The sequence below is a fragment of the Penicillium cinerascens genome, assembly GCF_028974065.1.
Source record: "Penicillium cinerascens strain IBT 15544 chromosome Unknown contig_9_segment0_segment0, whole genome shotgun sequence".
Lineage (NCBI taxonomy): Eukaryota > Fungi > Ascomycota > Eurotiomycetes > Eurotiales > Aspergillaceae > Penicillium > Penicillium cinerascens.
Window position 1 is genome coordinate 701,736 of NW_026695296.1, and position 14,775 is coordinate 716,510.

Sequence of the window (14,775 nt, forward strand, 5' to 3'; positions counted from 1 at the left end):
TTATCACATCCAATAACGATGCTGACCGTTTGTAATTTGTTGTCAGGGTGTCTCATAGCGTAGACTCAATCATTTGGCGGCTTTGGTCCCGCTCATGCGCTGAGCGGCCAAGCTGAAGACAGCCACGGAAGAGATAAAAAGCACGAGGTTGTAGAACTACCGTCAAAGTTAGAATATTTCATGCACGGGCGGTTGGGGGCGTTCGTACAGCCGTGCGGGAGTACTCGTTCTCCTCGACCTCCGTTCGGGCCTCGACGAAGAGGCGTCGCAAATTGGGGAGATTGGCCTGAAGATGCATTAGCCTTGGCGCTGTCACAGTTCTCACTAAACGATCAAAACCCACCATGGAGACGAGTAGTGCGAGAAGTCAGAGAGAGCAGAGAAGCTGACGGGAATTAAAGGGAGGTCGAGCGGGAAGGTCCAGAGCCCGCCATTTGTGGACAACTTTTGATCGCCCAAGCACCCTTTCTCTCCCTCTCTCCATCGTCTTGTTCCTTCTCAGCTTCACTCATCCATTCGCCCTCCTTTCTCTCCTATACTCTACGACGGGGGGAATGGTCAGAATCTGCCGTCTCCGACCGCTACCTCCACCTCCTACCACGTCGCGCGACCGTAACAGCTCTCGATTCCCCGCAGTCGCCTAACACCCCGACTTTCCACCTCCATCCCCGATTTTCATTGGCGGAGGCACGACCTTGTCGTTGCTGAAGCTTCTTTTACCTCAGCATGGCGATGAACAAGATCCGAGGCGCCTTCGCTGTGCCCCGGAAAGGAGAGACGTTTGAATTGCGAGCTGGCCTTGTGTATGGGGTCCCCCTCTGAAAACATGTGGCGGCTTTGCCATTATGAATGACGAATGACGCTGACTTTTGGAATAGTTCCCAGTATGCCTACGAACGGTACGTCGGTTCTGCGAACTCGCACTCGAAGTTGATGGTAGAGGGAGATGGACGTGCTGACAACCCGATAGGAAAGAGTCCATCCAGAAGACAATCATGGCCATGACTCTGGGCAAGGATGTTTCTGCTCTCTTCCCCGATGTGCTCAAGAACATCGCAACTGGCGATTTGGAACAGAAGAAACTGGTCTACCTGTACCTCATGTGGGTATTCTTCTAGCTGGGAATCGAAGGCGCACACTGATCGGTCCCTTTCCCCAGGAATTACGCCAAATCGCATCCAGATCTTTGCATTCTCGCCGTCAATACGTTCGTGCAAGACTCGGAAGACCCGAACCCGTTGATTCGTGCCCTCGCCATTCGAACTATGGGCTGCATTCGCGTGGAGAAGATGGTGGACTATATGGAGGAACCGCTGCGCAAGACCCTTCGTGACGAGTCGCCTTATGTCCGCAAGACAGCTGCGATCTGTGTGGCAAAGCTCTTCGATTTGAACCCGGCTATGTGTCTTGAGAATGGATTCTTGGAGATGCTGCAGGAGATGATCGGTGATCCTAACCCGATGGTGGTGGCCAACTCAGTAACTGCGCTTTCGGAGATTTCCCATACGGCCCCCGAGACCCAGGCCTTGCAAGTGACTCCCAACACACTACGGAAGATGCTTATGGCATTGAATGAGTGCACGGAGTGGGGACGAGTGACCATTCTCTCGACCTTGGCAGAGTACCGGACCGCCGACGTGAAGGAGTCGGAGCACATCTGTGAGCGTGTCGCACCTCAATTCCAACATGCCAACCCCAGTGTGGTTCTTGCGGCAGTCAAGGTTGTCTTCTTGCACATGAAGTTTGTCGGCCCGGAGCTGGCGAAAACCTATCTGAAGAAGATGGCCCCTCCTCTTGGTATGTACCAAACGTATTTGTTCCTGTGGAAGCATTTTACTGACCAGTAACAGTGACACTGGTATCTTCCGCTCCTGAAGTGCAATATGTGGCTTTGAGAAACATCGATCTTTTGCTGCAGAAACAGCCTGATATCCTCAACAAAGAACTTCGAGTGTTCTTCTGCAAATATAACGACCCCCAATATGTCAAGTTCCAGAAGCTGGAGATTATGGTGCGGATAGCAAACGACCGCAATGTTGACCAGCTCTTGGCCGAGTTGAAGGAATACGCTCTGGAGGTGGATATGGACTTTGTTCGACGTGCCGTCAAGGCCATTGGCCAGGTTGCTATCAAGATAGAGAGCGCCAGCGAGAAGTGCGTGAACACACTGCTGGACTTGATCAACACCAAGGTCAACTATGTCGTCCAGGAGGCTATTGTTGTTATCAAGGATATCTTCCGAAAGTACCCCGGCTACGAAGGTATCATCCCTACTCTGTGCCAGTGCATCGACGAGCTAGATGAGCCTAATGCCAGAGCGGCTCTGATCTGGATTGTGGGTGAGTATGCCGAGAAGATCAGCAACGCTGGTGATATCCTGGGTAGTTTCGTCGATGGATTCAACGAAGAATTCTCTCAGACTCAATTGCAAATCCTCACAGCGGTGGTCAAGCTCTTCCTCAAGCGGCCCGAGAAGGCCCAGGGCCTTGTCCAGCGAGTTCTCCAGGCCGCCACTGCCGAAAACGATAACCCGGATGTCCGTGACCGAGCGTATATCTACTGGCGTCTCTTGTCCAACACCAGCGATTCGAACGCCACCAAGAACATTGTCCTTTCGGACAAGCCTCCTATCGTCACCACCATTTCCTCATTACCGCCAGCTCTCCTGGATCAGCTCCTCCAGGAACTGTCTACTCTTTCTTCCATTTACCACAAGCCCTCTGAGCAGTTTGTTGGACAAGGTCGCTTCGGTGCCGATGCCGTCCAACGAGCCGCCATCGAGTACGTTTCAGCTCACCAATCTTTTTATGCCTACGCTAATGCCTTTCCCCAGGGAACAACTTCAAAATGCACGCGAAAACCCCCTAGCTGCGGCTGCAGCCGCCGCGGTCAGCGGCGACACGCCCTCGGCGCCTGCGCAAAACAACATCGAGAGCTTGCTGGACATCGATTTCGACGGTGGCGCCCCTGCATCCGCACATCCAGAGGCATCAGGTGGCATGTCAGGCCTCGAGGGTCTAGCCGGCACCCCAGTTCGGATGCAGTCCCCTGCTGTCGGTTCTCCTGCACCCCAGGCAAGCAACAACCTGGACGACTTGCTGGGTGTGTTTGGGGACTCTGGGCCTGCGCAGCCGTCATCTAGCGACGCGAATGGTAGTGGAGCTGCCGGTGATCTTATGAATGGGTTCTCGGGCCTCGACCTGTCGAGCAATGCGCCTCTGGCGGACAGCCAGCCTAAGAAGTCGAACCAGGATATCATGGACCTGTTCTAGAGAGTTGGGGTATAGCGGTATAGCTGGTTGTATTTCTTATATCCCGTATTTCGCAAGCGAGGGTCTGAACAGAACGAGATAGAATGTTTGCTTCTTTTACGTGTTTAATTTTTTCCCCTTTCTTATCTGCATTCCTACACTGTCGGATTACAAAAGGGCTTTGCTACATCTTTACGAAAAAAACATCCGTCGTTTATAACTGTCCCTTATCCACTAGGATATTTTGTACGTCATGGCGTACATGACGCATGTCAGCCACAACGGAGCCAAAGGAGATAAAGTCCTTAGCGCCGGCAAAGTACTACGTAGGTTAAAACTCGGGGAGAAGCAAAAATCCTCGGCTCCACAATGGAATTAACGGTAATGGAAGTACTGTAGTTCCGAATATGCGGTCTGTATAGAGCCAATTACGGTTAACCTTCGGAACCCAGGACTATCGGCGGCATTTCATTTGCACAGTAGGTAGAAGCCGAGATTAATCTTTGGCTATTCAAACCCACTTGCCGAGTGAAGCACGACTCCGATGCCAAACACCGACGAATTTGTCCCGCTGGAACCGTGCTGCTTACCAATTTTTCGGGATTCCACTCCGGTTCCATACAACTTGGTGGATCACCCTCTGTCGGGTCACGTATAAATAGACCGTTCATGCCGGCCGATAGAAACCAAAGACCTGTAACCTCAAGGAATTTCACACTATGACACAGACTGACTACAAGTTTGAGGGCTGGATGGGCCTCGACCCGAGCTCCAGCGCCGGCAACATGGTTTGGCAGGAGTTTGAGCCCAAGACGTGGGAAGAGACCGACATTGACATCAAGATCTCGCACTGTGGTATTTGTGGTTCCGATCTACATGTGCTTAACAGTGGTTGGGTGGGCTATCAACTTATTCTATACCTTTTTATGAGATCTATATACTAACTTCTTTCCAGGGCTCTACTATGTACCCCTGCTGCGTCGGCCACGAGATCGTGGGCACTGCCGTGCGCGTGGGATCCAAGGTGACCAATATCAAGGTCGGAGACCGCGTGGGAGTTGGTGCCCAGAGCGACTCTTGCCAGGGTCGTCAGGGTGACTGCGAAGAGTGCGCGATGGGCCTGGAGCAGTACTGCAGCAAGAAGATGACCGCCACGTACGACAGCACCCACTGGAACGGCGACAAGGCGTACGGTGGATATGCGACATACAACCGTGTTCCGGCACACTTTGCCGTCAAGATCCCCGATACCATCTCATCGGCGGCAGCGGCGCCTATGCTTTGCGGTGGCGTCACTCTGTACAGCCCGTTGAAGCACAATGGCTGTGGACCCGGCAAGCGCGTTGGGATCGTTGGCGTTGGCGGTCTCGGCCACTTCGGCGTGCTCTTTGCCAAGGCCATGGGAGCTGACAAGGTCGTTGCTATCTCGCGCAAGAGTGGCAAGGCTGAGGATTCGCTAAAGATGGGTGCGGATCTTTACATTGCGACTGATGACGAGCCGGACTGGGCGACCAAGTACTCCCGCTCTCTGGATCTGATCGTGTGCACTGTTTCATCTATTAAGGTGAGATTCCTGTCGGGTTGAGTGCTGACTGAATTAAAGTGCTGACATGCAGTACAGATGCCGCTGACCGGTTACTTGGGACTTCTGCGCACCGGTGGCACCATGGTCCAGGTCGGTCTTCCCGAAGAAGGTGGCCTCTTTGCCCCTGTGCGCCACCTTATGCGCCGTCAGAAGCTGGAGAGTTCGTTTATTGGCAGCCCGAACGAAATCCGCGAGATGTTCCAGCTGGTGGCGGACAAGGGTATCCAACCGTGGATTGAGGAGATCCCCATGAAGGACGCCAACAAGGCGATTGTGGATCTGGAGGATGGCAAGGCACGCTACCGTTACGTGCTGGTGAACGAGTGAATACCCGCATAAATATAGACATAGAGATATAGACCGAAAATAGAAACGCAAATCAAAAGTATAAAGACGCCCACGTGACGCCGCTGTCGGAGACGCTAGGCCCGATTCGGCATAACAGATCGGAGTTCGATGCTCCTCCCCGCCATGATTCACCTCTTTTCTTTCTACCGGTCTCACGTCGTTTGCTGCTCGTTTTTGGTCAATTGGATACGTTCTTGACCACGCAATCATGTCACCGACTCTGTCGCAACAATATCTTAGCACACGAGGTGCTGAGTACGGGGTGAGTCGAAAAAATAGTGGGGTGGCTCACGGCGCATCTCTCTTCGCGCACACGCCATGTACCCATGAATGTCACTCGTTACGCACGGCTAAGACGTCTTTTCAATATAGCTCTCGTTCGAAGACGTCGTTCTCAAGGGTCTCGCCAGCGATGGTGGCCTGTTCGTCCCCGAAGAAATCCCCGCGCTGCCCGCCTCGTGGGAGACCGAGTGGCGCAACCTGAGTTTCGAGGATCTCGCCTACGAGATCATGAGCCTGTATATTTCGAAGGATGAGATCCCCGCCGATGATCTCAAGGATATTATCAAGCGGTCATACTCGACTTTCCGTCACCCGGAGCGCACTCCGCTGTTCGATCTGGACTCCAAGCAGGGCCTCTACTTGCTTGAACTCTTCCACGGCCCTACCTTCGCCTTCAAGGACGTTGCACTCCAGTTCCTGGGTAACCTTTTCGAGTACTTCCTTGTGCGGAAGAACCAGGGCAAGACTGGCAAGGACCGGTAAGTGTGACTCATCACTATCAATCAGCACAGAAATCTAATCTATCTCCAAGTCACCATCTCACCATTGTCGGCGCAACTTCTGGCGACACTGGTTCCGCGGCTATTTATGGATTGCGTGGCAAGAAAGATGTCTCCGTCTTCATCACATTCCCTAACGGCAGAGTCTCGAGCATACAGGAGGCTCAGATGACCACAGTGTTGGATGCTAATGTTCACAACCTCACTGTGGAGGGATCATTTGATGATTGCCAGGATATTGTCAAGGCCCTCTTTGCTGATAAGGACTTGAATACCACCCACAACATCGGTGCTATCAACAGGTACGTTTATGGTTTCTGCTTGAGACTTTCAATCCGACGCTAATATCCCCAATAGCATCAACTGGGCCCGCATCCTGGCGCAGATGACATACTACTTCTACTCCTACTTCTCCCTGACCAAGTCACCTGCTTTCACCGAGGGATCGAAAGTCCGCGTGGTCGTGCCCTCTGGAAACTTCGGTGACATCCTTGCCGGCTGGTTCTCCAAGCAGATGGGCCTGCCCGCCGACAAGCTGGTCATCGCCACCAACGAGAACGATATTCTGGACCGCTTTTTCCGCAGCGGCGGCCACTACACGAAAAAGGCCCTCGACACGCCCACCGACGGCGTCAAGGAAACCCACAGCCCCGCCATGGACATCCTGGTCAGCAGCAACTTCGAACGTCTGCTCTGGTTCCTCGCTTTCCGCAGTGACAACGGCAGCACCGCCTCCGAGCGCCGCAAGCACGCCTGCGAAAGCGTGAGCAAGTGGTTGAACGAGCTCAAGTCTCAGGGCGGCTTCCAGGTCCCCAGCGCCGTTCTCGACGGCGCCAAGGCCGATTTCGAGAGTGAACGCGTTAGCAATGATGTGACTATCGCTACTATCCGTGAGACGTATGTTTCTTGCAACGGTTACGTCCTCGACCCTCACACTGCCGTCGGCATCGCCGCATCGCGCCGCTCTATCCAGCGTAACCCCGGCGTTAGCCACATTTCCCTGTCTACCGCCCACCCAGCCAAATTCGCCAGTGCTGTTGACCTGGCTCTGCGCGCAGAGAGTGGTTATGATTTCACTACTATTTTGCCGCAGGAGTTTATCGGCCTTGAGCAGCGTGAGCGCCGCGTTATTGCGGTACCCCAGGGTGCTGGCTGGGAGGGCGTGAAGGAAATTGTTAAGACTGAGGTTGAGAAGGAGCTGCAGGGCTCGCACTAGATACATTGATTTATTGCATAGAAGATCCCTTCCAGTCTGTTTAGTCTTTTCATGTGGCACTTTGTGTCGGCCTCGAGAGTTCATATACAGACTGGCATTATGACTGAAAACATTCCATTTCAAAATGTTGAATTGAGTTTCATATACTATATCGAACATGTTGCAAATGCACACAAACAATCCTGGAACCTTCAATGATAAGACACTAATAGTCAATCTCACTCACAAGAACTCATAGGCGGCTCACTCAATATCCTTGCCCAGCAAACTTGGAAGGACAAGTAACTCCGGCAACCTACTCCGGTTCCAGGGTTGATTCTTTGGTATTTTCTATTTTACAAAGGTACTGGGCGTGACTATGGTAACAGTCAATTACCACCTGAGCATGGTACCCTGTGAAATTTTGGAAGCACTTTACTAACAAAATTGCCGCAAACGGAGATATTGCTTGCGCAACTTTTTTTCCCCAACCTTGGAATTCCAAGGTTCCAGTTTACCCCTGGGCACGAAGGAAAATATACTGTACTAGCAAAGGAGGCCATGTATGTAGCCTTCATATGCTGACATTAAAATAACCAACTACAGTAGAACCAAAAATCCAGCAAAATGTATTACCATTAAATATAATATAGATCTGACTCGTAGTGGAAAACAAACAAAATCTCGAATGGCCAAGCAACTCTTCTACCCTCCGGCCCTGTCAAGGCGGAGGAAAGACCAAGCGGGCCTTTATCGCGCACAACAGCCAGAACACAACAAAGCAATTCCCTGAATAACCACGATTTCCGATTCCCACCACGAAAACCAAGACAAAGGGCGCAAGCAGGTACTAAATTCTTTTTCAGCAGCACCAAAGGATGGAAGCCGCTTACTCAATGGCTACCTGACTTACAGGAGAGCCATGAGACCGACAACACCAGCCAGGAGGCCAGCAGCGGGCTTGACAGCCGAGGCAGCGCCGGTGAAGGGAACGGAGCTGGCCTGGGCAGAAGGGTGGGCCTCAGCGGGGGTAGAGGGCTGGGACTCAGCGGGCTGGGACTCAACGGGCTGAGCGGGTTGGGACTCAACAGGGACAGCGGGCTTGGGAACAGCGGGCTGGGACTCAGCAGGGACGGCGGGCTGGGACTCAACAGGGACGGCGGGCTGGGACTCAACAGGGACGGCGGGCTGGGACTCAACAGGGACGGCGGGTTTGGAGGACTCGGGAACAGCCTTAGAGGTGGGAATCACAACGGGGGCAGTGGGTGCCTTGGTGGGGGGCATGGTAGAGTTCTGGAAGGTCATGGGCTTCTCCTCGCACAAGGTGCAGACAGTAGTCTGGGTGATGGTGATAGTGCTAGTCCCGGTGACGGGCACGGTCATGGTCTTGGAGCCAGAGGTGACAACAGACGAAGAGACTGATATTGATGTTAGCTGGAAGTATTTCCCTTGATTGTAGATATCAAGACATACCAGGGCAGGTGGTGGTCACAATGGTGATGGTCTTGGTGGTACCAGGCTTCACCGGGGTGTGAGTGGTGGTGTGGTGAGGCTTGGTGTGGGTGCTGGTGCTGGTGGTGTGGTGAGGCTTGGTGTGGGTGTGGGTGCTGGTCGGGGTGGTGCTGGTCTCGGTGGTGCTGGTGGTGCACTCGGTCGACGACCAGGAGTAGTGACCTCCACTAGGGCGGTTCCACTCCGAACCCCAGTTCTCAATCTCCCTGTCGGGGACGGGCTGGGCAATACCGGCAAAGGCCGGACTGGCAGCAAGAGCCAGAAGAGCAATGTTGCGAATCATTTTGAGAGGTTGAAAGGGTTTCCAAAAAAAAAAACTTGGGACAGATCTAAAACGAGTGAAGGTGAAAGAGGAAAGAATGAAGGAAGATTCGAAGAGCGAGATGCCGGCTTATATGCCCTTTCCGACGAGTCCTCAGAGTCATGACGGAGATGGCTGCCACGGTTGTGTTTAGGAGAGCAAAGGCTGCCCTGGTCCACATCGAGGTGTCTTTTGGCTGAAAGCAGGAACTGTGATTGCTGTTTCGTGGATGGCAGAGGCACCGATGGACGGCTATAGGGCGAAAAGAGTGGGCAATGATACGTCCATATGCTGGTGTAAGATGCAAACGTGACATCCTGCAGTATCATCCCAGGGAGGAGTCCTTCCGGGGCTCCACAAGATATCCCAATGCGGAAAAGACATTGACAAGAAAGCTCCCGATCATCGATCAATGATGTGCCAAAAAGCTTAGGAGACATGTGGCTTGACTAGACATGTGTGCTTGACTAGGTTCACGTCGATCAAGAATGTCAAACTAACTTGCAAGAGAGTAGCTGTAGTTTAGCTATCAAGAAAAGTTGATCTACGAATGTACCCGACTCGTTCGCCAGGGCAGACACACGAACAGAACAAACGCATTGACAAGAGCAGATCAGCAGCGGCGGCCTAATCAGGACGGATTCGGAAGGTTGGCCAAAGCTCCGGCCAGAGCCGGGAGGTCGGGAAGCGGATGAGCAATTGCGGAGATCTATTGTCCGCCAATTGCGGCGTTTTCACAACTTGGGTAAAACGTCCCTGAGAGCTAACGCCATGCGACAGAGTGTCAGCCATGGCGATCAAGTGCAGCCACAAGGCTGTGGTTGCTAATCGGAGCGTTTCCTCCTAGCTCAGGAATGTGGAGCAGATCAAACGCTTGCAGATCATCCATTGCCGTTGGTGGTAAAAATTAGACAGGAATGTGAGATGATGGTCAATCGGGTTGAAGGCAAGCCGCATCCCGTCTAAGAAGTGATTATTCAAGTTTATGGATGGAAATCGATCTGACAGCACCCATAAATGTGTCAATAGTTGGATGGTCCATGACGACGTGACCGTAAGATGACACCGGATTTGATTCAGAGCCCACAGAGAAAAGAGTGGGTTTGCACCAAAGAGGAAACTGGGCTCTCCAGCATATTCCAAAGCCGGGCAGGAAAGAAGAACAGTCGAGTGGACCTTGTACCTTAGCTGTACGCTAGGTTGGACACCGGTCAAAGTCTTGCTGTCATCCAAGAATCCGCGATGAGTGGCAGGTACTGCAGAGATTTTCTGGCCGCAAACGGCAAGGGGTAGCGAGGAGACTAGGGTTGACTCGAGGAGACAGTTGTCAGCTCCATTTGGGGGTGGACGTTGACTGAAGTTGATTGACGTTGACGGCACTGGCCGTTTCCGGTATGATTGATATAGATCACGTGAATAGGGTTAGGGCGCGACGCGTCTTCACGCGTTGTCGCGGCTTCCTGTTTGGGTCAAGACGGGCCTCTCTCATCGCATCCCAACCTTCAAACTGCCCAATCGCACACCATGCCGCACTCAGTGTCGCCTGCTGGATCGTCTGAACGAAAAGATGAGGAAATGGCCGATGTCCCTGCGGCGTCTGCTCCAGAGGGAGGTGTCAAATTGGAGGACATGTTTGACGGCGATGATGACGAGGAGTTCCCGGCTTCCAGTGCGCAGGACGTGAAGATGGAGTCGTCCCCAGTCCCAGCGCCAGCAGGGTAAGTCCATACATGCTTACTTTCAACTGGCAGGTTGCTGACTTGAAACCCTGCGACAGGCCTGCCCCTGTCCCGAGCGGCGTTGACACCGACGTGATGCTCATGTTCTACCAGCGCCTTTTCCCATTCCGATATCTGTTTCAGTGGCTGAACCACGGCATTGTGCCCACCCGAGACTTTGGCAATCGAGAGTTTGCTCTGACTCTCCAGAACGATGCCTACCTCCGATACCAGTCCTACCCCACCGCGGATCTGTAAGTCCCCGTGCCAGTCTTTTCAATAGAAACTCGAAGCTTATTCTCTTCACTGCAGTTTCCGAAAGGATATTCTCAAGATGAACCCATCTCGCTTCGAAATCGGTCCTGTATATAGCACAAACCCCCGTGACCGCAAAACACTCAGAGGCGGCCAGATGAAGCCGGTATCCAAAGAGCTGGTTTTCGATATCGATATGACGGATTACGACGATATTCGAACATGTTGTCAAAAGGCAAATATTTGCCACAAGTGTTGGGCGTTCGTGACAATGGCAATCAAGGTCATCGATACCTCCCTGCGGGAGGACTTCGGGTTCGACCACATTCTCTGGGTCTACTCCGGTCGACGTGGTGCTCACGCCTGGGTTTGCGATCCAAGTGCGCGGTCTTTGCCTGACGATCGGCGCAGGGCGATTGCAGGCTATCTCGAAATTCTCCGCGGAGGCTCATCAAGCGGTAAAAAAGTGAACCTGAAGCGGCCGCTCCACCCGCATGTTACGCGGAGCCTCGAGCAACTCAAGAACCATTTCGCTCAGACTACCTTGGTCGACCAAGATACTTTTGCTAGTACTGAGCAGGCTGAGAAACTCCTGTCATTACTTCCAGACAAATCCTTGAATGAGGCCCTGCGGAGGAAATGGGACTCGTCCCCAGACCGCCCCAGTACCAGCAAATGGGCAGATATCGATGCTTTGGCAAAGACTGGAAAGAGTAGCACTCTGAAGCCTGCGACGCTCCGGGACGCGAAGCAGGATATTGTCCTGGAATATACCTACCCCCGTCTCGATGCCGAAGTCAGCAAGAAGATGATTCACTTGCTGAAGAGTCCCTTCGTCATTCATCCTGGCACTGGCCGAGTCTGTGTACCCATCGATCCTAAGAAGGCTGATGAATTTGACCCTCTGTCCGTGCCTACCGTGATGGAACTCCTCGCGGAGATTGACGCGTACGATGCGAAATATCCTGCGGGTACCCAGGAGGTCGAAATGCCCGATATGGAGGGAAGTGCGATGAACTCGGATGCCAAGAGTACTCGTAAGCTACAGGATTACGAGAAGACCCGCTTAAAGCCATACATTGATCACTTCCGGTCCTTTATCGCTGGTCTGCTCAAGGAGGAGCGTGTGGCCAAGCGAGAACGCGACGACACTGCCCCGGCAGTAAAAGCCGATCCAATGGAATTTTGATCTCTTTGAGTATCAGGGATTGTCTACTCATGACCTTATGCATCGTTATTTCTCATTGCTCCCTGGTGGCTCGGGTAGCTTTCATCAAGGCGTTTTTGGTTGTTTCTCATGAGCCTATGTCTGTCCTATAATTATCAAATTTTGATTCTCGACAACTCGAATTGCAACGAAGCAAAGACTGTTGTTCACGGCTTAATATCCGTTCTGTTCTGTTCTGTTCTGCTCTGCTCTGTTCTAACCCACTGCGGAGAGAAGTGGTCTCCTCGAAATCCCCGGAGGTCCAGCTATAAGTATAAAAGAGGCTTCTCGTGGGATGCGGGTGCTTTAGGAAAAGAAGTAAAGATATCAGAGTTTGTTTGTATATTTGAGGATATTGGTACATTGGGTTTAGATGGTAACACCATACATAACCATTTTGCTTGGAGTATTACAACACAAAGAAAGAGAGAGGTGAGACGCGGAATATCAGCCATGAACATTTCAAACGTCCACGGCAATCCTAGGGGCTGATGATGTGAAGGGGGGCAGGTCGGAATCATCACTTAAGCAGCAACGAATTTGCGGACATCTTGAACCACGGCGTTAGTTATATGATCAACAAATAAAAAGAATGGCACAACTTACTGTTCAACCACCGGACATACTCCTTCTGCTCCTTGAACGCAATGTAGTCGGTGACCATATTCTGGAACTCGAGGTTCAGACCACGCTCCTCGAGGTAACGGCCCCAGAAAGCAAGTAGTTCGGGGTCGAGGTTCTCAGCGGGAGGACCGGCGTAGAGGCTCTGGCGGGCCCAGTCCTTCTCGGCAGTGTGGGCGTTCGCAACATCGGCGTTGGCAAAGTGCGAGATCTCCTCGATCTGGAGGTCACCGTCCTGGATGACGGCCTGGATCAGGAGGGCGCCGTTGTCGGGCTTCTCGACAGTGACGTTGACGCGAGCGGGGAAGGTAGGGGGCAGGATCTCATCCTCGTTCTCGGCCTTGTTCTGGTGGTTCTGGAACTCGCCCTCGTCACCGAGAGCGTCGTCGTGGAGCTCATCCATTGGGTCCTCGGAAAGGTTGTTGATGTCGGCGACGGTGAAGGTAACGCGGACACTAGATAGAGAGAAAAAGTCAGTATGGAATAGAGATTTTGTACTTGGTGGAACATACGTCTCGTTGCCGAACTTCTTGGTCAGGACAACCTCCTGCTCACCCTCGACGTCCTTGGCTTGCCACTCGCCATTCTGCAGAGTGTAGTCGATGCTCGCCTGCTGCTCACGCGCATCCTCGACACCGGAAGCCTTCTCGTGCTTGAGTTCCTCCTCGAGCTTGGCGATAAGCTCAGCGTCACCTAGAAAAAAAAACATTCGATCATCAGCCAATTTTCTCTCCAAATCGAACGGACAAAAGATTCGGAATTGACGGAATTGCAAGGTCAATCATTTACATACCCTCTCCGGCGGGCTCCCGGAAAACACTGGAAGTGGAAAAGGCAGCGTAGGCAGGCTTGGTGGCCTGCTTCCAGGGCTGAACGAAAGCGGGCTTGGGGAGAACGGCCGGGCGCAGCGAGGTGCGGGCGACGGAGCGCGAGAAGCGCGGGACGGAGCGGGTGAAAGCACGAAGGGACAACATTGTGGATGGAGATGAAGTTTAATGGGTTGGGATGGGGGAAGCTTCGAGGAGGAAAAGAAGCCCGGATGATGTTGCGCTAAGCTCGACCATTTTCTGGCACCGCCCGGAGGATCTGCCGCTTTCTATTTATTTCATTTCGAGATTCACAGTTGGAATGGATTGATACTATTTGCAAGACTTTTATACTCTTAGCTGCACCCATATGCGCCAATCGTCCACACAGTCACATCCGAAATAGAAAATAAAAAATAAAAAATCGTAAGATCTAGAGGATATCCGTAATCATGAGATGCTCTTGGGCGGGAAACTTGAGGACTGCTTCACTCCGGCTTGAGTCAAGCGAATGAACTTCAGCGGGCTCAGACCTGACCATTGTCCATTCCAGGCCTTCAGAGCAACAAGAACATCCTCGTCGCTCATGTCTGGCATCCAGAAACCTGTCTTGAATTCCTTCTCCTCGGTCTGCGTCCGTTGGGTCAAGGCTTCCTCTCGCCGGATAGGCGGCCGGCCTTTGCGTCGTTCTTGCTGCAGCTGCGCCAGCTCTTCCTCGTCGCGGTTGATACATCTGTGGTGTGTTAGTCCATGACTGTAAGTGGGGGTGCGGAATTCCACATACTTGGTAACCATGTCGGCCAATTCAGCGTCGGAGAGGGGGCTTTCAACCGTTTGAACAGCGTCGTGGAAGTAGTGGATTCGGTCCACTATGACTAGTCAGTGGGAGCGTAGCCAACCTCGAGAAAAATTGCGTACAGTATGGCCGGCGGCCTTTGTCAACGTTCGCTGCATGCTTGATCAGGCGCTCGTCACGGGCACCGGCACGGCGCAACCGCTGGGCGTCACGGCTGTTCTCGTGCATGGCACCAATGGCACCACGCTTCTTGGAGATGTGCTTCTGCACCTTCTGGAGATTGCGTTGAGGCATAGCTGTAATCTTATCGTCTGCAAGATTCAGCGCAGCGCAACAATTATTTTCGGGAACATGCAGAATCGGGCGGTGAGGTCCTGGCTACCGCCTTCCCGTTTCTG

The 14,775-nt window shown here is 52.7% G+C and overlaps 7 protein-coding genes across 7 annotated transcripts; 4 read left to right on the forward strand and 3 right to left on the reverse strand.

Annotated features, from left to right (window-relative positions):
* Nucleotides 1-726: 726 nt before the first annotated feature.
* N7498_007089 (putative AP-1 adaptor complex subunit beta) lies at nucleotides 727-3,272 on the forward strand (the record flags this gene model as incomplete). Its single annotated transcript, XM_058454151.1, has 6 exons — nucleotides 727-803; nucleotides 879-899; nucleotides 971-1,102; nucleotides 1,160-1,797; nucleotides 1,851-2,781; nucleotides 2,834-3,272. 6 exons carry the CDS (start codon nucleotides 727-729, stop codon nucleotides 3,270-3,272), a joined length of 2,238 nt encoding a protein of 745 aa, XP_058306400.1.
* A 698-nt stretch (nucleotides 3,273-3,970) lies between these two features.
* Nucleotides 3,971-5,163, forward strand: N7498_007090 (NAD(P)-dependent alcohol dehydrogenase; the record flags this gene model as incomplete). Its single annotated transcript, XM_058454152.1, has 3 exons — nucleotides 3,971-4,147; nucleotides 4,207-4,815; nucleotides 4,873-5,163. 3 exons carry the CDS (start codon nucleotides 3,971-3,973, stop codon nucleotides 5,161-5,163), a joined length of 1,077 nt encoding a protein of 358 aa, XP_058306401.1.
* Nucleotides 5,164-5,392: 229 nt separating this feature from the next.
* Nucleotides 5,393-7,182, forward strand: N7498_007091 (threonine synthase THR4; the record flags this gene model as incomplete). Its single annotated transcript, XM_058454153.1, has 4 exons — nucleotides 5,393-5,446; nucleotides 5,557-5,945; nucleotides 5,999-6,268; nucleotides 6,324-7,182. 4 exons carry the CDS (start codon nucleotides 5,393-5,395, stop codon nucleotides 7,180-7,182), a joined length of 1,572 nt encoding a protein of 523 aa, XP_058306402.1.
* Nucleotides 7,183-8,070: 888 nt separating this feature from the next.
* Nucleotides 8,071-8,956, reverse strand: cspA (putative cell surface protein; the record flags this gene model as incomplete). The annotated part of the gene is made up of 2 exons (XM_058454154.1): nucleotides 8,071-8,579; nucleotides 8,635-8,956. 2 exons carry the CDS (start codon nucleotides 8,954-8,956, stop codon nucleotides 8,071-8,073), a joined length of 831 nt encoding a protein of 276 aa, XP_058306403.1.
* Nucleotides 8,957-10,498: 1,542 nt separating this feature from the next.
* N7498_007093 (DNA primase subunit PRI1) lies at nucleotides 10,499-12,136 on the forward strand (the record flags this gene model as incomplete). The annotated part of the gene is made up of 3 exons (XM_058454155.1): nucleotides 10,499-10,692; nucleotides 10,752-10,946; nucleotides 11,005-12,136. The coding sequence occupies 3 exons, from the start codon at nucleotides 10,499-10,501 to the stop codon at nucleotides 12,134-12,136; spliced, it is 1,521 nt and encodes a 506-aa protein (XP_058306404.1).
* Nucleotides 12,137-12,678: 542 nt separating this feature from the next.
* Nucleotides 12,679-13,749, reverse strand: N7498_007094 (MAM33 family protein; the record flags this gene model as incomplete). The annotated part of the gene is made up of 4 exons (XM_058454156.1): nucleotides 12,679-12,704; nucleotides 12,761-13,230; nucleotides 13,288-13,468; nucleotides 13,569-13,749. The coding sequence occupies 4 exons, from the start codon at nucleotides 13,747-13,749 to the stop codon at nucleotides 12,679-12,681; spliced, it is 858 nt and encodes a 285-aa protein (XP_058306405.1).
* A 282-nt stretch (nucleotides 13,750-14,031) lies between these two features.
* On the reverse strand, nucleotides 14,032-14,671 carry N7498_007095 (translation machinery-associated protein 16; the record flags this gene model as incomplete). The annotated part of the gene is made up of 3 exons (XM_058454157.1): nucleotides 14,032-14,314; nucleotides 14,366-14,450; nucleotides 14,500-14,671. 3 exons carry the CDS (start codon nucleotides 14,669-14,671, stop codon nucleotides 14,032-14,034), a joined length of 540 nt encoding a protein of 179 aa, XP_058306406.1.
* Between the last annotated feature and the right edge of the window lie 104 nt (nucleotides 14,672-14,775).